The sequence below is a fragment of the Mus musculus genome, chromosome 2, assembly GCF_000001635.26.
Source record: "Mus musculus strain C57BL/6J chromosome 2, GRCm38.p6 C57BL/6J".
Taxonomy (NCBI): Eukaryota; Metazoa; Chordata; class Mammalia; order Rodentia; family Muridae; genus Mus; species Mus musculus.
Window position 1 is genome coordinate 151,932,671 of NC_000068.7, and position 24,164 is coordinate 151,956,834.

Below are 24,164 nucleotides of genomic sequence, written 5' to 3' on the forward strand. Positions count from 1 at the left end.
GGAGAAGGTATGGGGTACTTTTGGGATAGCATTTGAAATGTAAATGAAGAAAATACCTAATAAATATTAAAAAAAGAAGAAAAAGAATGTAATAAAACTAATTTTTAATTGGGTATTTATTTCATTTACATTTCCAATGCTATCCCAAAATTCCCCCACATGCTCCCCACCCACCCCCTACCCACCCACTACCACTTCTTGGCCCTGGCATTCCCCTGTACTGGGGCATATAAAGTTTGCACAACCAATGGGCCTCTCTTTCCACTGATGGCTGACTAGGCCATCTTCTGATTCATATGCAGCTAGAGACACGAGCTAGGGGGGGGGGGTATTGATTAGTTCATATTGTTGTTCCACCTATAGGGTTGCAGATCCCTTTAGCTCCTTGGCTACTTTCTCTAGCTCCTCCATTGGGAGCCCTGTGATCCATCCAATAGCTGACTGTGAGCATCCACTTCTGTGTTTGCCAGGCCCCAGCATAGTCTCACAAGAGACAGCCATATCTGGGTCCTTTCAGCAAAACTTTCTAGTGTATGCAATGGTGTCAGCGTTTGGAAGCTGATTATGGGATGGATCCCCGGATATGGCAGTCTCTAGATGGTCAATCCTTTTGTCTCAGCTCCAAACTTTGTCTCTGTAACTCCTTCCATGGGTGTTTTGTTCCCAATTCTAAGAAGGGGCAAAGTGTCCACACTTTGGTCTTTGTTCTTCTTGAGTTTCATGCGTTTAGCAAATTGTATCTTATATCTTGGGTATTCTAAATTTCTGGGCTAATATCCACTTATCAGTGAGTACATATTGTGCGAGTTTTTTTGTGATTGGGTTACCTCACTCAGGATGATGCCCTCCAGGTCCATCCATTTGCCTAGGAATTTCATAAATTCATTCTTTTTAATAGCTGAGTAGTACTCCATTGTGTAAATGTACCACATTTTCTGTATCCATTCCTCTGTTGAGGGGCATCTGGGTTCTTTCCAGCTTCTGGCTATTATAAATAAGACTGCTATGAACATAGTGGAGCATGTGTCCTTCTTACCAGTTGGAACATCTTCTGGATATATGCCCAGGAGAGGTATTGCGGGATCCTCCGGTAGTACTATGTCCAATTTTCTGAGGAACCGCCAGACTGATTTCCAGAGTGGTAAAATCCTAAAAACCTAATTGCTTATTCTATGTTAAAAACCACTGGCTTGGGCAACTAACACCAGTTGCCTAGCAGTAGGGAATTAAGTAAAAACTTAATCGCTATTGCTCTATTCTCTGTCCAGGCAGTCAGAAGCCTCTCTGGCTAGGATGGTTAACTCTTTATGAACCAGAGAGGAAGAACTGGAAAAGAATCAAGATGAGTTATACAGGCAGATATGCACAGGCACATATACATTCATACAAATTTACATTCTCATTCACATTTTCATCTACACATTAACACATTCACATTTTAGTTGGGTCCAACCTCCTGTCTCATACACTCCATTGCTAACTTCCTGCAGATGCTTTCTTTTCTCTCTCTCTCTCTCTCTCTCTCTCTCTCTCTCTCTCTCTCTCTCTCTCTCTCTCTCTTCCTCCTTCCCCTTTCTCTTCCCATTCTTCCTTTATTTTTCAAACAAGATCTTATGGTCCAGGTAGGTCGTGAATTCAAGATCTTCCTACCTCTGCTATAGAGTTGTTGGCATTATGGATGTGTAATGCCATGCCTGCCTGGCCTCCCAGCTGACATTCGATTTGTCCTGTTGCAGTTTCCTTAAAGACACCTAAGCCAGTGTTCCAGGACTGTGCAGAGATCAAGCGCTCCGGGGTTAATACCAGCGGTGTCTATACCATCTATGAGACCAACATGACAAAGCCTCTCAAGGTCAGAGGTTTTGAGATATTGCTGAACTGGGGGCTTCCTGACACACCCACCCTCACCCTGCCCCATCAACACTAGGCTTTATCCACCATCAGAGAGCCCAGAGGAGGAGGGAGCCATGTTTTTGGAAACTCTCACCAGGCAGGTTTCTAAGGAAGGGATGAGGCCGAAGCTCACAGAGCCAGCAGTCTACCCTTGGGTACCATCTTCTCCAGAAACAAGCTTCTAGGCAGAAGGAAACTGTTCGATGCTGGTAAAGATGGCAGCCACTCTTGTAAGTGATGGTCCTGGGCACACCTATTTGTCTTTGCCAAAGCAGGTTATTTCATTCACACACAGTCCAGGAGAAGCAGGAGTTGGGTCTGTGAAGTTGGTGATGGCCTAATGGGGATGCCACCATCCCATGAGAGGCTCCAAGGTTGCTCTGAGTTTGACAGTTCCCCAGTGATAGGGGGTCAGGGGAAGTGCAAGTGTCAGGAGCAAGGTTTGAGGCAGATTTCAGACAGAATGGGAGCAAACATTCCTATGCCCATACACACACACACACACACACACACACACACACACACACACACACACGTAGGGTTATGGGTCCCGCATCTGCTCTGCCACAGGGCTTGGCCACTTGGACATGGGAGTTGACCTTGACCACACTTACCCCAGGCTGGGTGGGTGTTGGGCTGTAGAGAAGCCCCAGAATATTGCTCCAGAGGTGGGGAAGCACAGTCTGTGGCTAGAACTGGTTTGGGGGTCCCCAGGCCTGCAAAGAGGCTGAGGCCATCTGGTTCTCAGGCTCTTAGACATCCAGGTGGAGCTGGAAGACATGGAAGACCTGAGAACAGAGTGGGGGCCTGCGGGCTGGTTCTAGCCCAGGGCCAGGGGGAAGACACGTGGGGGGGGGGAGAATCAAGCTCGAGCTGGTCCTGCAGGGGAGTCCTTGGCTTGAAGGCAGCTGCAGGCTTGGGCTTGCGCTTGGGGGCAGCCATGGCTGGGAGCACAGAGAGGCCTTCTACAGTAGACTAGATGGCAGCTCTATAGCCAAAGGCCTTCTCCATGGCTCCCCACTGCATATCCCAATGAAAAGAGGCAGACCATGGTTTTAAGTCATTTATTGTCATGACGGAAAGTAGATGTATAAAACCATACCCACTTCTCAGGGCGGGCCTGAGGTTAAATACCTTTTGCAGGGAGGAGAATCTGGGAAGGAAAGCTTATTGGCTAAGTCCTTCAGGCTTCTAGGTACCTCATTAAAATGGAGATATGTCTTGAACCTATATGACCACAGGTCACATCTTCTACATGTGGAAGGGCTTGGGGCGTTGCCCTTATGTGACTGATAGCCACAAATCTATTGGGGGGGATGCTGCAGCTAGTGACAGGGGCCTGATACCCAAGAACAGCTGAAGCGCCTACTGTCCCTTCAGGGTTTCAGAGGCTTCAAGCCTTAGCTCTACCATGGACCAAGCTACCTTTCACGGTCCCACTCACATACACACATACACATACGTAAACATCACACACATATACACTGCACACATCACACAAATACATATACACTCATACCCACATAAATACATACACATCACATACATATACACACTTTCACACACTCACAGACATACACATCATATACATACATATACACTCATACACACACACATATATACATACATACACACTCACACTCATGCCACCGTAATGTTTTGTCCCAGTGCAGAATGCCAAGCAACTGAAATGCTCTTAAGCCATGAGCAAAATAAGTCCTTCCTCCCTCAAGTTGTTTCTGTCAGGTGTCTAATGTGAGCTTCGACCCTGGCTGCACCCCTGCACTAATTAATAGCAAATGAGAAGAGCTTGCATGTGTCAGCCTCTATTCTGAAATTTTCACAATAATGTTGGTTTTTGCAGTATAAGCATCCCTACTCTGTAAATGGGGAGAAGGCTCTGAGAGGGTATCACTCACTGGCCTCTTGAACAGTGATGACAGTGGGCGGGGAGTCTGCGTCTGTGCTTTCCTGATGCCCTTCACCTCCGGTTCTCTGTTGCTAGAGGAGGACAGAGTTCAGCCAAGGTAGATTTAGGCTGCCGGAGACTTGGCTTGTGGCCCCTCCAAGAGCTTCAGGCTGTGTTGTCCCACCTCCCCCCAGGTGTTCTGTGACATGGAGACTGATGGAGGTGGCTGGACCCTCATCCAGCACCGGGAGGATGGAAGCGTAAATTTCCAGAGGACCTGGGAAGAATACAAAGAGGTAATGTTCTGTCCAGAGGGCTCCTAGCCCAGAGCCTCTGCAGGCAGGTGCTGGGGTGGAGACTGGAAATCCCTAGCTCTAACCCAGGGAAAGCAGAGCTCACCTAAAGCCAACTGCCCAGGCTCACTTGCTTTTCCAGACCTGGCCTCAAACTGAGCCCCCTTTGACATTCCTCATGTGTCCTAAGAATGAAATTTGATATTTGTTTTAATATTTGAAAAATTAACACATGCATGTTGATTTTTTTAAAAAGAATCCAAAGGAGTGACTGGGCAGGTATCTCAGTAGATGAAGTGCTTGCTCTGTGAACACGAGAACCTAAGTATGATCCCCAGAACCCACATAAGAAGGCTGAGAAGGGTGGCATGTATCTGTGGTTCCAGATCTGGGGAGGCAAAGAGGGACACACAGATCCCTGGAGCTCAAAGACTAACCAGCCTAGGTGAATTCTAAGCTCCAGGCTAGTGAGAGAGCCTATCTCAGAAGCAAAAGTGTCACAACTGAGTCACACCTGGCACTGACCTCTGGACTGCGCGCGCGCACACACACACACACACACACACACACACACACACACACAATGCAAAGAATAGAGCAAAAAAAAAAATACCTCATCATCCCTGACTATATGGTTCAAAATAATTTCTTCATTGTTTTTTGGTGGTTTTTGTTTGTTCAAGACAGGGTCCATCTATATAGCACTGGCTGTCCCATGTAGACAAGTGTGGTCTAAAACTCACAGAGATCCACCTTCCTCTGCCTCTGGAGTGCTGGCATGAGCCACCAGGCTCTTCAAATTTCCTCATCTTTCTATACATTTGAAACATGTCTGCAAGACAAATTTCTCTGCCTCATCTTCTGGATTTCATGTACTCAAACACTCTTTGTAGCAGAAGATGACCTTCAACTTCTGATCCTCCTGCCTCCGCCTTCACAATGCTGAGATTATGGGGCTATACCATCACACTTGGTTTAAGACAGATTCTTGAAAGTGGGACTGCTCCAGAGAACACACGGATGGAAAGGAGTGCCCAGCTGCCTTCCAATGTTGTTTTCTGTTAAATTTTGAATTTAGGAATTGTGGCAAGCTGACTTAAAAGCCCTTAAAGCTTTCAAAGTAAGAGAAATAGAAAGAGATTCACAAGAAATCAGTGTCCATCAACTGTCCACTAGATAAGAACTTCACAGTGGCTAGCATTAAGCAGCCAGATCAAGTGGACACTGTGTGCCCCTGTCCTTGGTCCTGAGAGCTTGCTCTGCCAAAGGGCATTGGTTTCTTGCCACCTTGGAGCTTGGGTTACAAAGACACTGTGAGGACTGGTAGCCTTACATCTCTCCATTGCTGAAACTGTTTGGCCTCCGTCCCGCCTCTAGGAAACTGTTCTCTGCCTCTCCTGCCTGGCAGCTGGCTCAGCTGTTTCCTTCCTGCTGGGGCTTAACATGCATGTAGCAGAGCACACAACTATAAAGCAAAGAGCTCCGTGAATCTCCCCACAGGCTCCTCCATGTGCCTGCCATTCACAGCTCAATACTCAGCTTTCCAGCAGCTGGGAGGTCCCCCTGTGCCCCATCTCCCTAGGTGTGTCCCCAAAGGCAGTGGCTATTTCTTTTTATTATCTGTGTGAGTTTAGCCATGCAGTGTGTGTATGCACACATATGTTCATGCTTGCATTCATGGTGGGAGGCCAGGGGAGGGCGTTGTGTCCTGCTCTATCTTTCTTCGCCTTACTACCTTGAGTCGAGCCAGGTTGGTGGCCAGCAAGCCCCAATGAGTCTCCTCTCTGCTTTGGACGTGGGTTTTGGAGATTCTGACTCCGCCCTCATTCCTGCACAGCAATTGCTCTTCCCCACTGAGCTATTCCAATTTCTATCACCACAAATGAGTTTTTGAGTGTTTCTGACTTTAGAGGAATGTAATTTCAGTTATTTTTAGTGGGCTTAAATTTCACAAACACCTTCTCTTTGTTCTCTAGAGGGGAGCTCCTGTCCCAGGCCTGTGCACACTGTTCTTATAAACTTGTTCATTAGCACTGACCTTGGCTAAGTGGCCATGGAGCCTTGGCTGGCCCAGCTCCTCAGCCACAGACACCGCCTCCCTCTTCAGCACACAGCCACCCTTTCCTCTCCTCCCCACAGGGTTTTGGTAATGTGGCCAGAGAGCACTGGCTGGGCAATGAGGCTGTGCACCGCCTCACCAGCAGAACGGCCTACTTGCTACGCGTGGAACTGCATGACTGGGAAGGCCGCCAGACCTCCATCCAGTATGAGAACTTCCAGCTGGGCAGCGAGAGGCAGCGGTACAGGTGGGCTTGGGGCCCAGGCTTGTGGGCGGTTTGGGATCCCAAGGCAAGTGGCTGCAGAGTCTGCACCAAGGGTCATTCTCTGGGCGTCTCCTGCTTCCACCATCTGGCCCCCATTTGGGTGCACGTCACGGGATCTGGAAGTGGCCACCTAGCACTCAGCACATTTTGGACACTGGGTGGGGTAGAAAGACTGTCACTGACGCCACAGTGACCAGAGCAAGAAGGGCTCCTCCAAGGTTAGCCACCCCATTTACAGAGAGCAGGAGGGAGGTTGGCTTCTCGGTTTGCCCGGTGCCCTGTGGTGAGATGCAAAAGTCCCCACACTGGGAGAAAGGAGAACTGTTCTCCGCACTGCTATTTGCAGCCCTGAATGAAACTTGGGCACATCAAGATCAACTTTCACTGTGCTCTTCAGCAGTATTAGGCATAAGGCTACGGTCAAGTCATCGAGGGTTTCCACCCCTTCCTCTGTCTGATTTGTGGTGTGTGTTTAGGAAAAGAAGCATGCATTTCCCAGGTACCTACTGTGTTCTGAACACCGCTTAATCTTCTCCTTAATCTTACGAGGCCGACATTACTATATATGCTTTAGTGATAAGGAACCTGAGGCACTGAGTCCTTTGTCTAAGGTGACAAGTTAGATGGGTCCTGGATGGGAACTAGGTTCTCTCTCTATCTGCACTCTGAGATGTCACCTCTTTGAGACACTCGCTCATCTTCAAATTAGCTTTGAACCAGGTCAGGATGAGCTCATGAGCTCGCCCACAGTGCTGAACGGATGCTCCTGACACCTGGCTCCTCTACAGCTGCAGACACCTTCCAGAAAGCTGAGGAGACTCTGACTTCCTCTTAGGGAACCTCTAAATGTCTGTTGCTTCATAAATTTACTTCTATGGACTTCCCTGGCATTTCCCCCCATGCCTCCCATTTCTTATTAACTGTCCCCACTTCCTCCAGCAGAGTGGGCCTGCCATCCTTCCTCGTGAGACCCACCCTGATGATGGAGGTGCAGGGGACAGAGCTGGAGGGAAGGTCCCTAGGGCTGAGCTGTGCAAGGCTGAGTGGGAGCCCCAAGCACACCCTCAATCCAGTTCAGAGAGTGCAGGATTCCATCCAAAGCATCTTCAGGGTGCCAGGCAGGTAAACAGTGTTGCAATCGCTATCACTGTTGCAACCCCCATGTGGCACTGGCCCTTTCTGTGAGAGCCAGAGTCTGGCATCATAAATCCAATAACCTATGCTAAGGCACCTAGCATACAGTGACTGCTGGGTGAATGTTGGAGATCTTTAAATGCTAGATTCTAAGGCAGAACTACACCACCCCAACATTTGTCTAACAGTGTCTACAAGTATTGTGTTCACCATGCAAAGTTATGCTCAGTTTCCAGCCCTTCCTATACTCTTGCATGCAAACTGAGTGTACAGCTCTGGCTTTGTCTCTGAACTATGGAGAGTTCCCTGCTACCAGCTCTGAGGACCCTCAAAGAGCAGCAAGTACTTAATTGGCGGCAAAGTACTGAAACTTGCCCTGTGCCAGGCATGTTATGGTCACTAGAGAAAGACTCTGCCTAAAACTGTGTTCTCAAAGCTGCTCATACACTAGCTTGGTAGTAGTTGAGCGTGGGTCAGACATGTTCATAGGCAACCCACTTACCCCATAGGCAGTAGCTTCCAGGGGCAATATTCAGGGGTCCAGAAATCCTGGACAATCAAAGAGTACTCCTGGGAGGGGCAAGGCTTGGGGCAAACGAGTCTTTTTTGGAGGATAATCCCAGAAAATGGGGTGTTCTCAAAAATAACAGAGCAGGGCAGGAGAAATAGTTCAATCAATAAAGCCCATGCCTTTTGAGCATAAGGACCCAAGTTTAATCCCAGAACCCGAGCTTTTGAAGTCAGGCATGGTGGCATGTGCTTGTGTCCACCGTGATGGAGAAGTGAAGATGAGGCTCATTGGAGCTCAGTGGGCTAATAAAATACCCGGTCTCAAAAAATACCTGAGGAAGGACACTAGAGATTGTTCTCTGGCCTCCATATGTACACAAACATATATGTACACTGGTACACATACACAAACATTCTACACACACAAGCACACACATTATAAAAATGTCAGAGTTTGCATCCAGCTGGATCACAAATTCCCCAAACCCAAATGTTCATTCACTAGGGCTCCTGGGACCATACCGTGTCCACTCATATAGGCAAGGCTTGGAGGGCTAGCGTGGGGGGGTGGTTGGGTTGGGGGCTAGAACCACTGGAAGCCCTGGAAACTGCAAAGGAGGAGCAGGGGAGAAGGATGACAGCTTGCCCTGGGCCCTATCTCCAGGTCAGTGGCTAAGTGGGAAGATCCACAGAGAAGCCAGAGGCAGGGATGAGGGGACTAGTAGTGGCAGACAGGAGGCGCCCTTGTTTGTTAGATGCAGTGTCAGGAACTGAGCAGAGATGGGACACTTCATACTCTCTCATGGGGATTCACAAGAGATTCAAGTTTCTGGGTTTCCTAAGGCACATGAAATCAATGGGAGGTTTCCTGGACCCTGAGGTAGAGTTCCCCAGAGAATCAGACTCCTGTTCCAGTTCCCAGAGAGGAGACAAACATTACTGAGTCTTTAATGGCCAGAGGAAGAAGCCAGAGCCTATAAGTGGGTGGGCAACCTGTGAGTCCCAAAGCCGGAGCCCCTAGCTGGTCACAACTGTACTTGACACTGGTCCCCAGGGCTAGGAGAGCATGCTTAAGGGTACGTTTATGTCTTCATGGCTGGTCATGAACATCATTCCTTACTACAGACAGGTAGAGCCTGAGGGTGACAGGCATGGACTGAGCCAGTCATATAGAGACCTTGTGCCTGCAGGACTAGCTCCCAGGTCCTGCCTGGCTGTCCCTGCCATCTGCTTCCCTCTATGTAGTAGTATATAAGCATATATATAAACATATATACTGCATATATATGCTTATATACTATATATGCTATATATTTACATATTTATATATAAAATATATAATTATATGTAGTATGTGTACTATCATTGTACTATATAGTATATTGTGTATATAGTATACATATATACATACCCCTTATAGTAATATATAAACATACATATTCTTAAATATATAAGTATATATAATATATGTATAGTATATTTTATTATATAGTATACTATATATTGTATATATACTATATATATATACTGCACACATATATATATATACTTATACTATATAATATATATTGCATATAAGTATATATAATATAGAAGCCTCTTAGTGACCTGAGCCAGCTCCTGCCTCAGCGGCTCAGGTAAGCTTTCCCTATGTTTTTCAACCTGTGCCAAGGACTGAATGCCGGGTCCTGAATGTGCAGGGCTCTCACCAAACCCGCCTCAGCACACTCACTGAATGGTATCACTAAATCATATGGTGAACAAAGTCACAGTCTCTTGTCACCTATGAATAAGTGAAGATGAGTCTCAGTGGAGTGAAGATGCCTTCCCAGTGCCAGGCAATGACAGACTGGACATGTTGGGGTTTGAATCCAGGCACCCTGACCTACCCTAACCCCACAGTCATGATCACCCTGGAGGCTTGGACATAGTCACAGAGTTTGGTAAGAAAATAGAGACCCTTTGTCCCCTTGTAGGAAGGGGGGGTCCCTGAGGATTGATCCATGAGGGCTGGACTGGCTAGGAGGGCTTTATGAAAGAAGTGTGGAATAGACCAGCTGTAATGTTGAACTGGCAGGGCTGGCAGGCAAAGAGCATGTAACCCCGCCTGTACCAGGCTGCTCCAGACTGGACACTGGCACTGCTGGTGACTGAGTCTGAGAACCTGAGCAGGTTCCTGCGGCTCTTGGCATCCCCCTTTTCTTGCATAGGAAAAGGTATTATGAGGTTTAAATGAAAATGAGTTAGCCTTCTCAAGACACTGTAACAATACCTGGCCCAGGGCAGATGCTTGAAAGACTTCTACCTGCTTTCCTCACTCTGTGTCTCCCACACACAGCTCCCACATCCAGCCAGTATAAAAGTCCCAGGAGCGGTGAGCAGCGGTGAGCGCTGTGACCCCAGGGTGGCAAATAAGGAGGGCACCATGAAGGACAATGACCTGGTCAGATCAGGGTACATTTCTCATGCAAAAACAACAGGTTGGAAACTTTTCCAGAGCAGAACCTGTGGAGGAGCCCCAGCCTGACTCTCTGTACCCCTTTCTTACCCCACCTCACCACTGCCTCCAGCCTCTCTGTGAATGACAGCAGCAGTTCAGCAGGGCGCAAGAACAGCCTGGCTCCTCAGGGCACCAAGTTCAGCACCAAAGACATGGACAATGATAACTGCATGTGTAAATGTGCTCAGATGCTGTCTGGAGGTGAGTTTATCATGATGAAACCTGTTGGTGGGTGTGTCCAGATGATATCTGGAGGTGAATGTGTTCTGATGCTGTCTGGAGGTGAGTGTATCCGATGATACCTGCTGGTGGGTGTGTCCAGATGATATCTGGAGGTGAGTGTATCTGATGATACCTGCTGGTGGGTGTGTCCAGATGATGTTGGAGGTGGGTGTATCTGACAATACCTGCTGGTGGGTGTGTCCAGATGATGTTGGAGGTGGGTGTGTCCAAATATTGTCTGGAGATGGGTGCTCCTGGTGAGACTCTAGCCAAACCTCCCTCTTTCTAGTCACTGGAGTTCCCACTGGGTTGTACTGGGAGATGGCAAGGGTAGCTCCAGGAAGGCATGATGTTCCCATCCATCCCACCCTCTTGTCTGAGGATTCTCCTACTCCCCAGGCCAGGAAGAAACATCATGAGAGAGACCAGAAGCAGGGAGGGCAGCTCCCCTGCCCACCTCTCTGTCAGGCGATACTCCTGGCAGGGAAAAGACCAGAGGCTGAAGATGGAATGGGAGCAGCACTGGTAAATGAGACCCAACTCACAGATACAGGGACCAGAAGAGGCAGTGACATAGGTGGCAGAGGCAGAGAGGTGCAGGTGACAGCAGACAGCAAGGAGAGGACTAAAGTCCAATAGGTGGGCTAGAAGTGTGCAGAACACACTGGAGACAGAGCCCCAGGGGAAGATAGGGCAACAGAGAGACATGACACAGACAGAGGACATGCAGAGGGACATCCACAAACACAGAGACCACTAGAGTGAACAGGAAGACATGGCAGAGCCTGGTAGGAGATCATCAAAGGAACAGGAAGAAGAGAGGGGTGTCAGAGGCACAGCAGGAAGTCACAAAGGGGCCTGCGGTGTGACTGGAACCTCTCCTACCCTCCAAAGCCCTGGCCCATACCCAACCCATACCCAGCCCACCACCTTCAGCAAATTGGCACCCCAAAATGACAGTCCATGAGCCTTATCCTCCCTGAATCTCGGCCACCAATCTCACCTCCTCCAAACCCTCTGTCCTCCCTCTTCCACTAGGGTGGTGGTTTGATGCCTGTGGCCTCTCCAACCTCAATGGCATCTACTATTCAGTTCATCAGCACTTGCACAAGATCAATGGCATCCGCTGGCACTACTTCCGAGGCCCCAGCTACTCACTGCACGGCACACGCATGATGCTGAGGCCAATGGGTGCCTGACACACAGCCCTGCAGAGACTGATGCCGTAGGAGGATTCTCAACCCAGGTGACTCTGTGCACGCTGGGCCCTGCCCAGAAATCAGTGCCCAGGGCTCATCTTGACATTCTGGAACATCGGAGCCAGCTTACCTTGCCCCTGAATTACAAGAGTCACCTGCCTCCCTGTGCCCCTCTAGTGTGAAATGCTGGGTGCTTGAGGCACCTGCCTCTGTGGAACCCATACTCTTTCCCCTCCTGCTGCATGCCGGGACTCCCTGCCATGACCTGAGGCAGACTGAACTTGACCCCCTCAGAGGGTGGGGTTGCAGCAGGTGGGGAAATCTTGCAGCCTGGGGTGCCCTCCTCCAGGTGAGAACGAGAGTCTCTCACTCTTCTCTAATTCCAAGTTTCTCTCGGCTTGAGATGTCCGCAGACTTTCTTTCCAAGGCTGGTGAACACTGTTCCCACTCCCAGTCCCCAGTGCTAGCCACCATTCCCCGAGCCCCGTGGCTCTTGGACTTCAATGACTGAGTCAGACCTGATCTCTCAGAGGCTTCTAGAAATAGGAGAAGGGATCTTTTTACGCCAGTGTGCCCTAGAGTGTTTTCCATAGGTAATAACTAAGGCTCCTCTCTAAAGTACTTTGGATAAAGTGAGAGAGAAACAGCAGGTTAAATAAAGAGAATAGACTTTCCTAACTGCAGGACTTGTCAGCGTCTTTCATATGTTTCCAAGCCTTACAGTCACCCATGAAGAAGTTAGGGGAAGCAGCTTTCTCAAAGTTATTTCCTTGAAAATAGGACTAGGCCTGGCAGTGGTGGCGCACATCTTTAATCCCAGCACTTAGGAGGCAGAGGCAGGCGGATTTCTGAGTTTGAGGCCAGCCTCATCTACAGAGTGAGTTCCAGGACAGCCAGGACTACACAGAGAAACCCTGTCTCAAAAAAAAAAAAAAAGAAAAGAAAGAAAAAGAGAGAGAGAGGGGAGGGGAGGGGAGGGGAAGGGAGGGGAGGGGAGGGGAGGGGAGGGGAGGGGAGGGGAGGGAGGGGAGGGAGGGGAGGGGAGGGGAGGGGAGGGAAGGGGAGGAGAGGGAGGGGAGGGAAGGGAAGGGAAGGGAAGGGAAGGGAAGGGAAGGGAAGGGAAGGGAAGGGAAGGGAAGGGAAGGGAAGGGAAGGGAAGGGAAGGGAAGAGAAAGAAAAGAAAATGAGGACTGGGGAGATGGCTCCATTGGTAAAATTCTTGCCATGCAAGTGTGAGAACCAGAGTTCAGACCCCTAGAACTCTTGTAAAAAAGCTGGTTGCAGCCATGAGGACCTGCATTGACCCTGAGAGGCAGAGACCAATGGCTCTCTGAAGCTTGCTGGCCAACCTAGCTGAACAGGTGAGAGAGAAAAATAAGGTGGAGAAGTAGTTGAGGAAGACCTGAGTTGACTTCTGGCCACCACATGTACATATATGACACAAGAACACACACACACAATTTTTTATGGAGACCTATTTGTCCCATCTCAGGGCTATGAATTTCCTTGGAAAAGCAGGTCCTCACCCATCATGAGGAGCCCTCAGGACACGTCCCCCCACCTCCAGCTTTACCCCACCTTTGCTGGCTACAAGAATCATAGGGGTGGCCTCAGACAACCTCTAAAAGCCAGCTAGAAGGAACTGTGCATTAAAATAGACATGCCGCCGGGCAGTGGTGGTGCACGCCATTGATCCCAGCACTTGGGAGGCAGAGAGAGGCAGATTTCTGAGTTCAAGGCCAGCCTGGTCTACAGAGTGAGTTCCAGGACAGTCAGGACTACACAGAGAAATCCTGTCTCAAAAATTAACTAATTAATTAATTAGACATGCCATTAAAGAAGGTTCTAGAACAGAGATCCTGTCTGTGCTAGGAGTTGATCTCCTCCAGGGATCTTTCTGCCCACGGTAAGCCAGACCTCTGCCTGTGTAGGGCTCAGCCTAGCAACTGTTAGGCCTGATACCAGCCAAGGGATCCTTCCTGCCTCCAGGTCAAGGCCTCCTGCCCTCATCCAACATGGTGCTACCCCTCTGTCCCTGAAGGAGGTGAACTGGCAGTCATAGGAACCCATGACCTCTAAGAAGCTTTAACATGCCTGTCAGATCACTGTGTCCCCTTCCACAGTCCTCACAGCACTGTTACACTCTCCTGACACCACGCCCGGTCAGGAAAGCATCTTTCTCAGGTCTCCTGGGCAAGCTAGGGCTTCAGGGATGGGCTCCATCCTTCTTGGGGTCCAATGATGCTAAGCGGGGGGTTTCCAGCAGGACTGGAAAGGATTCGGAATCGGGCTGCTGCACACAGAAACTCAAGTCACCTTATTAAGCATTCACCCAGCAGAGCTTTTTTACTACCTACCATGTGAGACCAGGCAGAATTTGCTGGGGGAGGTCATACTGTCCTTGAGACCCGAGGCTAGTTGCCCAGCTTCTCATAGTCTTTATTGTCCTGCCTGAGAGATGGACTCAGGAATGCTTCCTTCTAGCTGTGTTGTGCTATGGAGAAATGAAGCCACCTGTGTCAATGTCCCAGTTTCCCAGCAGGAAGCAGGCGGCCATGAATGCTAGCTAGTTTCTGAGCTGAGGAGACGGCCCAGTCAGTAAAGCACCGGCATGGACACATCTTGAGAAACAGAGCTTGTTCCCAGAACCCCCATGAAAAGATGGGCGTGGTGCATGCTCCTGCAATCCCAGCACTGAGGCAGCAGAGACAGGCGGGTCCCTGCGGTTCACTGGCCACTTGGTCTGGTCTAATGGACAAACTCCAGATCTGTGTGAGAGACAAAATGATAGATAGCTCTTACAGAAGGACATCTGAGGTTGATCTCTGGCTTACACACACATGCATGCGAGTGCACACACACACACACACCACATGCACATACATACCACACCACACACACCATATGCACACCACACACCATATGCACACCACACACATCTCACACACACACACACACACACACACACACAAACACACACACACCCCACATGCATATACATACCACACCACACACACCATATGCACACCACACACATCACACACACACACGCACACACACACACCCCACATGCACATACACACACACCACACTACACACACAAACCCATATGCACACCACACATACCACATGCACACACACACCACATGAACACACACACACCACACACACCATATGCACACCACACATAACCACATGCACACACACAGTACATACACACAGACCACACACACACCATATGCACATACACACCACACTACACACACACCATATGCACACCATACATATCACATGCGTGCACACACACTACATACACACAGACCACACACACAGACCACATGAACATACACACACACACACACACACACACACACACACACACACACACACACTAATTCCCCAGTAGGCCAAAGGAATAAGAAAAGCCACCCCTTCCCAATGTATGCTACTACTCCTAATCCAGGCAAGCAGGGAGTACCCTGTCCTGTGTCCACAGCATTCATCTCTGTGCTGTGACATTTCTAGTCTACTGCTGGAAAGTAGCCCCTCTATCTGTTCACCCCTGGACTCCTGCTCCTAAATATCCATACTGTCCTTTCATCTTTCTTCTTCCTCACGGAACACAGAAACAGTATCCTGAAGATAGGTTGCCTGGGATACATGGGGCAGTATCAGGTACAGCTAGTTCCAGGGGCTCAAGGGATTCCTGCCTCCACTTGTATGTCACATCCCTGGTTGACTGCATTCTCAGCCAGGGTTTCTGAAATGATGGCTTCGGCAGCCTCAGTTCATGTCCCAGCTCAATGTCTTGAGCCAGAAAATTGCTCTGGCCCAGAGGTTCCAGCCAAAGATGATTCTCTCCGGTCAACATGAGCCCGGGATTCTGAGCGTACAAAGCCAAGTTACATGATCATATCCAGCCAGGGTAGGGCTGCTCGGACCAAACCAAGTCTTGTTTGCCAGAAGCAAGGAAGCAGGAGGAATTCCACTTCCTCTTCTCTGTCTCTTACCGCTGTCCCTGTCCCAACCTCCCTGCTCCCCAATTTTTGCCTCGGGTAGCAGTTTAGCCCCAGGTTGCCTTGGATAATCAAGGACCTGAGGTGTCCTGCCCAGAGGCCCCAGGAATGATTCTGAAGAGCCTTGGTTCTCTCTGGGAGTCAATGTCTCATGAAGCACCTGCTAACCTCTGACAGCCCCGAGGACAGCAGTGCCAACCCACCACAGCTGCTGTTGGAGTCCGGCAGGGACAGGGATGGCTTGGAGAGCAGGCTGAATCTCCTGGAGGCTGCAGTTCCTGCAAACAGGATCGGGAATGTTTGCAGCTGAAATTCCTACCCCAAATCTTTGATCCTTCTTCTTGCCTCCACTCGGTGTCCTATCATTTCTGTGGTGAAGGGAGAAAAAGGTTCATGCAGGTGCACAGCCATTCACTCCAGCTCACCTTCCTTCCTTCAGCTCTCTGGAGACATGTGTCCACCTACCATAAAAAAACTAAAGTGCTGTCCTTGCTGCCCATCACAAGGCTAACAGAACTTTCTGGAAGGATCTCCAAACCAGGCTGTTCTCATTGGTGCCTGGTGGGTCCCCAGAGGAGGCAGCCAGACAGCACACACTGTTCCTGAGAGCACTGCATGAGGCCAGTAAAGGCTGTTGCTATACTGGAGTTCACTGTGTTCATACCACGGACCTAACCAAAGACAAGAGGGAAGGTGGCTCTTAGGGGAGGGAGGGAGGAAACAGGCAGCCTTCATTGGAAGGGTCCCACAGTGACTTCAGAAATGGATTCTCTGGTTTTCCTTCCCATTACTGTCTGTGTGAGCCTTTGCTACTCTCTTTTAAAGATGCTTTGGGAAGCAGATAAATTGTTGCCTTGGCAACTGCATCAGCAGCCTCTTTGATAGAGCAGTTTTTCAGAGATGTGCAGCGTTGGACCTGCTGGGTTCATCTGAGCTCACTCATTCTGTATGGGTGCATTCACTTGTACAGCTGTGAATGGTTGAAGACCTACCTGGACCAGGCCTGGTGGGGTAATGGAGATGGAACAATGTATAGACAGATGTCTACAGCCTGCCTCACTGAACTGAACAGGCTTAGAGGAAGACAACCAAAAAGTAGATTAAAGTTAGTCAGGATGAGGTGAATAAAAAAATATACCACAAATGAAGACAATATGCAGGACAGACCAGAGAGAATTACAGAGAAAACAACTAATAGACCTCTAAGGAGGAGATCTGGTGTGTGTGTGTTGCTTGGATATATTTATAAGCACCATGTGCGGGCTGGTGAGATGGCTCAGTGGGTAAGAGCACCCGACTGCTCTTCCAAAGGTCTGGAGTTCAAATCCCAGCAACCACATGGTGGCTCACAACCACCCGTAATGAATTCTGATGCCCTCTTCTGGTGTGTCTGAAGACAGCTACAGTGTACTTACATATAATAAATAAATAAATAATAAATCTTTAAAAAAAAAAAATAAGCACCATGTGCATTCCTAGCACCCAAGAAGGTCAGAAGAGAATATCCTTGATCCCTGAAGCTGAAGTTACAGGTGGTTGTGAGTCATCATGTGGGTTCTGGGAACTGAACTAGGGTCCTTAGGAGATAAATGCATGACTTTGGCTACAGGGAAAGAGAGGGACTCCTTTCTGAGGTCACCAGGAGATACATGGGGTAACAGCCTTTGGCTCCCAGTAGGCTCTATGGTCCTGTGTTACAAGTCTCAGAGACATTAGAGTATAGGCTAAGCTAATGGAGCCAGAATTCTGTGGATTCAATAGACCTGGAATGGAATAACCACGCCTAGTAGGTAGCTCTGGTGTTCCGGGCCAGAGCTCTCTTCCCTGCACAGGGGAACTGACACAATGGTGACATCTAAGTGGCAGGAAGGGACTAGGACATGTGGCCTACCTACCCTCTAGCCCCATCCTACCTCCATCTTTTGCTCCTAAGAGATCATACTTCCCTCCTAGAGTGCGTTCCTCTTGGCTAAAGCCCTCAGGGACCCTAGAACTCTAAGAAGAGATTCTAGAATTCAGCCTACAGCCAGGGCTCTCCATGACTTCTGAATCTGCCTCGTCCCAGGGTTCCTACTATGGAGTAAGAGTCCAGGTGTCCATAGGCTGCCATGGAAGAACTGTCCGTTTCCAGTTGACTTTCATGTCCCTGTGGCATAATTCAGGGCCCTGGTTTTAGCGCTGGTGCAAGAAACACAGAAGAAGCTTTGTCCCCTTGCAGAGGGAAGGCGAGATCCCTATAACCTAGTAAGTCATCAGGCCTGGGAACAGAGCGATATCCTGCCCATTCCCTGTGACAACCTATGGAATTCCTCTCCATGCCACTTCCACGGCACAGGAGCCGACCTTCAGATATTTCTTTTTTTTTTTTCCATTTTTTATTAGGTATTTAGCTCATTTACATTTCCAATGCTATACCAAAAGTCCCCCATATCCACCCACCCCCACTCCCCTGCCCACCCACTCCCCCTTTTTGGCCCTGGTGTTCCCCTGTACTGGGGCATATAAAGTTTGCAAGTCCAATGGGCCTCTCTTTCCAGTGATGGCCGGCTAGGCCATCTTTTGATATATATGCAGCTAGAGTCAAGAGCTCCGGGGTACTGGTTAGTTCATAATGTTGTTCCACCTATAGGGTTGCAGATCCCTTTAGCTCCTTGGCTACTTTCTCTAGCTCCTCCATTGGGAGTCCTATGATCCATCCATTAGCTGACTGTGAGCATCCACTTCTGTGTTTGCTAGGCCCCGGCATAGTCTCACAAGAGACAGCTACATCTGGGTCCTTTCAATAAAATCTTGCTAGTGTATGCAATGGTGTCAGCGTTTGGATGCTGATTATGGGGTGGATCCCTGGATATGGCAGTCTCTACATGGTCCATCCTTTCATCTCAGCTCCAAACTTTGTCTCTGTAACTCCTTCCATGGCTGTTTTGTTCCCAAATCTAAGGAGGGGCATAGTGTCCACACTTCAGTCTTCATTCTTCTTGAGATTCATGTGTTTAGCAAATTATATCTTATATCTTGGGTATCCTAGGTTTGGGGCTAATATCCACTTATCAGTGAGTACATATTGTGTGAGTTTCTTTGTGAATGTGTTACCTCACTCAGGATGATGCCCTCCAGGTCCATCCATTTGGCTAGGAATTTCATAAATTCATTCTTTTTAATAGCTGAGTAGTACTCCATTGTGTAGATGTACCACATTTTCTGTATCCATTCCTCTGTTGAGGGGCATCTGGGTTCTTTCCAGCTTCTGGCTATTATAAATAAGGCTGCTATGAACATAGTGGAGCATGTGTCCTTCTTACCAGTTGGGGCATCTTCTGGATATATGCCCAGGAAAGGTATTGCTGGATTCTCTGGTAGTACTATGTCCAATTTTCTGAGGAACCGCCAGACTGATTTCCAGAGTGGTTGTACAAGCTTGCAATCCCACCAACAATGGAGGAGTGTTCCTATTTCTCCACATCCACGCCAGCATCTGCTGTCACCTGAATTTTTGATCTTAGCCATTCTGACTGGTGTGAGGTGGAATCTCAGGGTTGTTTTGATTTGCATTTCCCTGATGATTAAGGATGTTGAACATTTTTTCAGGTGCTTCTCTGCCATTCGGTATTCCTCAGGTGAGAATTCTTTGTTCAGTTCTGAGCCCCATTTTTTAATGGGGTTATTTGATTTTCTGAAGTCCACCTTCTTGAGTTCTTTATATATGTTGGATATTAGTCCCCTATCTGATTTAGGATAGGTAAAGATCCTTTCCCAATCTGTTGGTGGTCTTTTTGTCTTATTGACACTGACCTGTGTGCTCAGGTTTCTGGCTTCCTGACTGTCCTGCCATGGTTTCAGGACACACAGGCACATGCCAGACAAGTATTCTGCTGCTGTACTATGCTTCCTGCCCTGGAAGAGAGTTCAGGTGTTGATTCTGGTCTGGAAAGGGGTGAGGGTCGGGGTGTGGGACCAGAGTGTCTCCTGGCTGTCCCAGACCCTTCCTGAGTGGCCAACACCTACCACTTCCCATCCAGAGTCTGGAAGCCATTGTGTCTAGACTTTAGGAATAGAGTGGGTTGAGAGAGCAGTGGATTAGAACCCATACGATGACTGTGCAATTGGTGACCACTGTGTCAAGGGTGACCTAGGGTACTACTGTGTTTTCCCATCATCCCCTGCTTCTTGCTCATTGTCACTACTGAAACTCAGAAATGGACCTCAAAGGCTCTCAACACAGAAGCCAGTCCAGGAATCTGTTCTTTTTCCTGCTGATTGGGAAATGATCTCAGGGTTCCATGGAAACACAGTTTGAGAATAAGTCCCAAAGAAAGGTAAAAGATTATCTAACACCCTTACATCTGTGTCCCTGGGCCTAAGGGCTGTGACCAGAGCTGGAATTCAGAAAGCACATTGTAAGTAGCCTCTGAGAAGCAACAGAAGATAATGAGTAAGTAGTAGTAGTCAGACAGTGGAAGGCGCATCTTCACTTGGAGGAGGCTCAGCGCAGTGTCCAGGGTCCTGGGAACGCTGGCTTCCCAACCTTTGTGATGGCTGCAGGTGTGTTCAGTTTGTTCTTGCACTTAAAGTGTGTCTCTCCATGAAGTCAGGCATGTGAGGAAGGAGCAGACATGTTCACACACACTTAAAAGGGAAAGAAAGCCATTCTGGGAAGAAAATATGATTTTGTAGAGGAATTCGGGGGCAGTTAAACTGCATGTGGCTTTCCCTGTGACATAGGCATTGCACTTTCTAGGGCCTTCCCTGACACATCATGAATATTCTGTGCTTCTAAGAAAAGACTGGCTTCCACTCAAATAAATAAATGATACTGTTTATCTGGGCACATTCAAGAACTTCAGTCTTAGTCGCAAAAGCAAACACTCTGCATCTTGTCCCAGTGATGGGCTCCGTGGTAAGGAAAGCCTCCAACACAGGCAGCCTCAGCCTAGGCAGCCACCACACACCACCCTCTGCTTGATCTGGACCTCATCAAGGGTGCATGTGGGCTCCCACAGTTCTCTGCTCACGTGGAACTGTACGCACCACCCATGAGCTGCAGACACCCACTTCCCTCCTCACGTGCACATCTCATTGTCTGATCAGACCTCACTCCCAGCACCAGGCCCAGATATAAGAACTTGGACATGACAGCAACAGAGCCTTAAAACAAGAAGACAGCCCTTTCTGCCCAGGACAAGGCCAGGAGTCATGAAGGGCAGCAACTGGCAGAACTGAGATGAGTCACGGACGAAACGGAGTTCAAGGAGCGATGTGTCCACTGCAGGGGCATCCAAGGCACCTGAGAGTGGTTTAGACAAGGTAAAAATCCGTCCAACTCTTAGGTGAAGTGGGCAATGGTTGGCAGGTCAGCTCTTCCATCAGAAGATCCCCAAACCTCTACAGTCTTTTTAAATCCATGTGGTTTAAATCCATGGCTCTCCTCATGGCCCAAGCTGCTGGGCTCTGGCCATCACACCATACCTTAGATCAAAGGGAAAGTGCTGTGCACAGGACGCAGCGTCTGCCCTAGTCAGCTCCAGCAAGCAGTTTTCCTATCTTCTTCCCAGGTGTTTCTCCTTGTAAAGCATCTGCAGAGATGACTCTGTAGTTGCATCAATGGATCGCTGGATGCCCTTCTGGAGGACTAGAGTTCGATTCCCAGATCACATCAGGCAGTTCCCAACCATCTGTAACTGTGGTTGCAGGAATCCACTGTCCTACCCTCTTTAGGCCTCCACCAGACATACGTAGTACACAGACATACAATCTGACAAAATACCCATAGACATAACATAATACACAAATAAATAAAATTATCTGCAGAACCTAGTCACATGACTGCCTAAATCAGAAACGTGATTTCTACATGTGCATATTACCTGCAGTACTGTGTGTGTGTGTGTGTGTGTGTGTGTGTGTGTGTGTGTGTGTGTGTTCTTTGACAATCTTCCAATCAAGGTGTTTCAACCTCTTGTCCTTCCCCACACTGGAGCCTTATGACTGCTCAGACCAGTAGAGCAGGTGTCATGGTGACCTTGAACATCAGGCCATAAAAGACCACAAAGCTTATGCAAGACTGGTCAGGAGTAAGTAAATACCTGCTTGTTTGAGGCTCAGGGCCTGGGCTCAGGAGCCCATGTATTGATTTCAATGTCCTGCTCCTCAGATTCTCCCACTTTCTCTCTGGTGTCATGATGAGCCACGCCCCCATCCACTCTTCAAAGGGGAAAAGAACCACTTGAATTGCTGTTGTTGTCAGCAGAGAAACAGCAAAACCGACTGACTTCTGGGAGCTGAACCCAGAAGACTGCCAGCCTTAGGTGTCCCTGCAAGACAATCTGAGGCTCACAACAACAGGTTGGACCTGGGTGGGACATAAAGACCTCACAAGACACCATCAGCAGAGATGCCTTGTAACTGATGAGCTGGACAGAAACAAGGCCTCTCTGCCACTGTCTATACAAAACCCAACATAGCCATGACTGGGCAATGACCTGGCTTGATTTCTCCAGACTGTGTCCGAGAAGAGGAATCACTGTTTCCATGTGGGTTACAGCTCTGGTCTCCATCCTGCTCTGTCTGATTCCACTACAGTACTAGATTTATTAAAGTACCACTTCATTACCCCAACATCTCCATGGTACCCAACCCAGGGCAAAGCTCACCCCCAAACTCTCTTGGCAGTCACCCAGATGCCATCACGAGCCCTCACTAAGATAGTCTTCCTGTCACTGAGGGTCACCGGCCAGTATCCCTCTGCAGCTGCAATGATGCTCTCATTAAAAGCTTTGGGACAGCTCCCTTGTGCTTTCAAGTTAGAGATCTTCAGACTGAAAATGAATTAAAAATATTTGATATGTAATATATATCATATATTTAATAAAACATATGAGAGGTCAGCCCCTCAGCCTAGAGCTCTCAGCAGACCATAACACTGCAACAATGTCATCAATATTACACATTTCAGAGTATGTCTTTTATTCTTTGAAAATTTATATATGTACTCAGTGTGTTGTGCTAAGACCCACTTCCTACACCCTCCCTCCAACTCCATCCTCAACACATCTCTCTCTGCTTCTATCAATTTATGCATAATTATTAAGATAGTGATGTTAAGTATCAGTACTTATTCACCTCAACTGTACGGTCATAAATACGACTTGCTTCAGGAATTCGATTCTCATAACTCTCTGTCCCTGAAGAAACGTAATCCCATCTACTTACCATTAGGCTGCACTGCTCATAATGGGATGTTCAAGGAGATTGGTGGCACAAGCCTGTGACACCAGCACTCAGGAGACTGAGGCAGGAAGACACAAGGCTGGGCCTAATCTGAGCTACATAGTGAGACCCTGTCTTGAAAACAAAGGAAGATTTGAATAGCCCTTTTAAGCAGTTTAAGCCTTTGCTACATTAAAAACAAAACAAAACAAAATACTTACTTTTTAAAAATAACTTATAGTATAAAAGGGACATGGTAGGGCTGGAGAGATGGCTCAGTGGTTGAGCACTGACTGTACTTCCGAAGGTCCCGAGTTCAAATCCTAGAAACCATGTGGTAGCTCACAACCATCCATAATGAGATCTGATGCCCTCTTCTGGGGTGTCTGAAGACAGCTACAGTGTACTATATTTGATAAAGAAATAAATCTTTAAAAAAAAAAAAAAAAAAAAAAAAGGACAGGGTACTAGAGTGCATGTGGCCCAGGGCCTGACCTCTAGATTTGCCTGATTCTGGACAGGTTCTGAGGGGACAGCAGATTCTGACTGACCATGTATCTGTGGGCGGCAGACCAGCTCAGAGAGCTGCTTGCTGTGTGCCTCTGCATCCTCCAGCAGCCTGGCTGGGTTGCATGGTACTCGCCTGTGTCTAGCTTTGGCCTTCCCTGTTAGAGGGAAGGCATAGAGAGAGGCCAGGCTTTGAGGGGGCTCTGCAGAGTCATGTCTCACCAGGCAGCTGAGAGGATGGAATGACTCTCACACTGCTGAGAGATGCCCACCTCGGTGTGTTTCTCTCCCATGTCAAGGAGTCTGCCAAACCAGCTGAAGCCAGTAGACAGCATTGTTTTTACAAGGCTGGAGAGCAGCAGTGGACTCCAGCTTCCCAGATAAATATGCATGAGTCATATCTACATAAGCCAATTATGAGATATTAAGAGATAAACTTCCATGAAGAAAC

At 48.4% G+C, this 24,164-nt stretch overlaps 1 protein-coding gene and 1 long non-coding RNA gene across 5 annotated transcripts in view; one reads left to right on the forward strand and one right to left on the reverse strand.

Annotated features, from left to right (window-relative positions):
• The window catches only part of Angpt4 (angiopoietin 4), a 34,131-nt gene extending 21,464 nt beyond the window's left edge, over positions 1 to 12,667 (forward strand). The window contains exons 5-9 of the mRNA NM_009641.2: positions 1,737 to 1,852; positions 3,997 to 4,098; positions 6,235 to 6,401; positions 10,634 to 10,764; positions 11,824 to 12,667. Coding sequence (NP_033771.1) covers positions 1,737 to 1,852; positions 3,997 to 4,098; positions 6,235 to 6,401; positions 10,634 to 10,764; positions 11,824 to 11,984 — 677 coding nt within the window. The 3' untranslated portion in view covers positions 11,985 to 12,667. The remainder of the gene's footprint in view (positions 1 to 1,736; positions 1,853 to 3,996; positions 4,099 to 6,234; positions 6,402 to 10,633; positions 10,765 to 11,823) is intronic.
• Positions 12,668 to 14,304: 1,637 nt separating this feature from the next.
• Positions 14,305 to 23,414, reverse strand: Gm14154. Of its 4 annotated transcripts, none has more exons than XR_001783513.2 (5): positions 23,210 to 23,414; positions 17,914 to 22,815; positions 16,466 to 16,671; positions 16,204 to 16,368; positions 14,305 to 14,752 (listed from the first exon to the last, which is right to left on the reverse strand). It is a non-coding gene; the product is annotated as a predicted gene 14154 (long non-coding RNA). The 4 variants fall into 4 exon arrangements; XR_001783514.2 differs by lacking the exon at positions 16,466 to 16,671 and adding an exon at positions 16,993 to 17,073; XR_001783512.1 differs by lacking the exon at positions 16,466 to 16,671 and having other exon boundaries at positions 22,651 to 22,815.
• Positions 23,415 to 24,164: the final 750 nt, after the last annotated feature.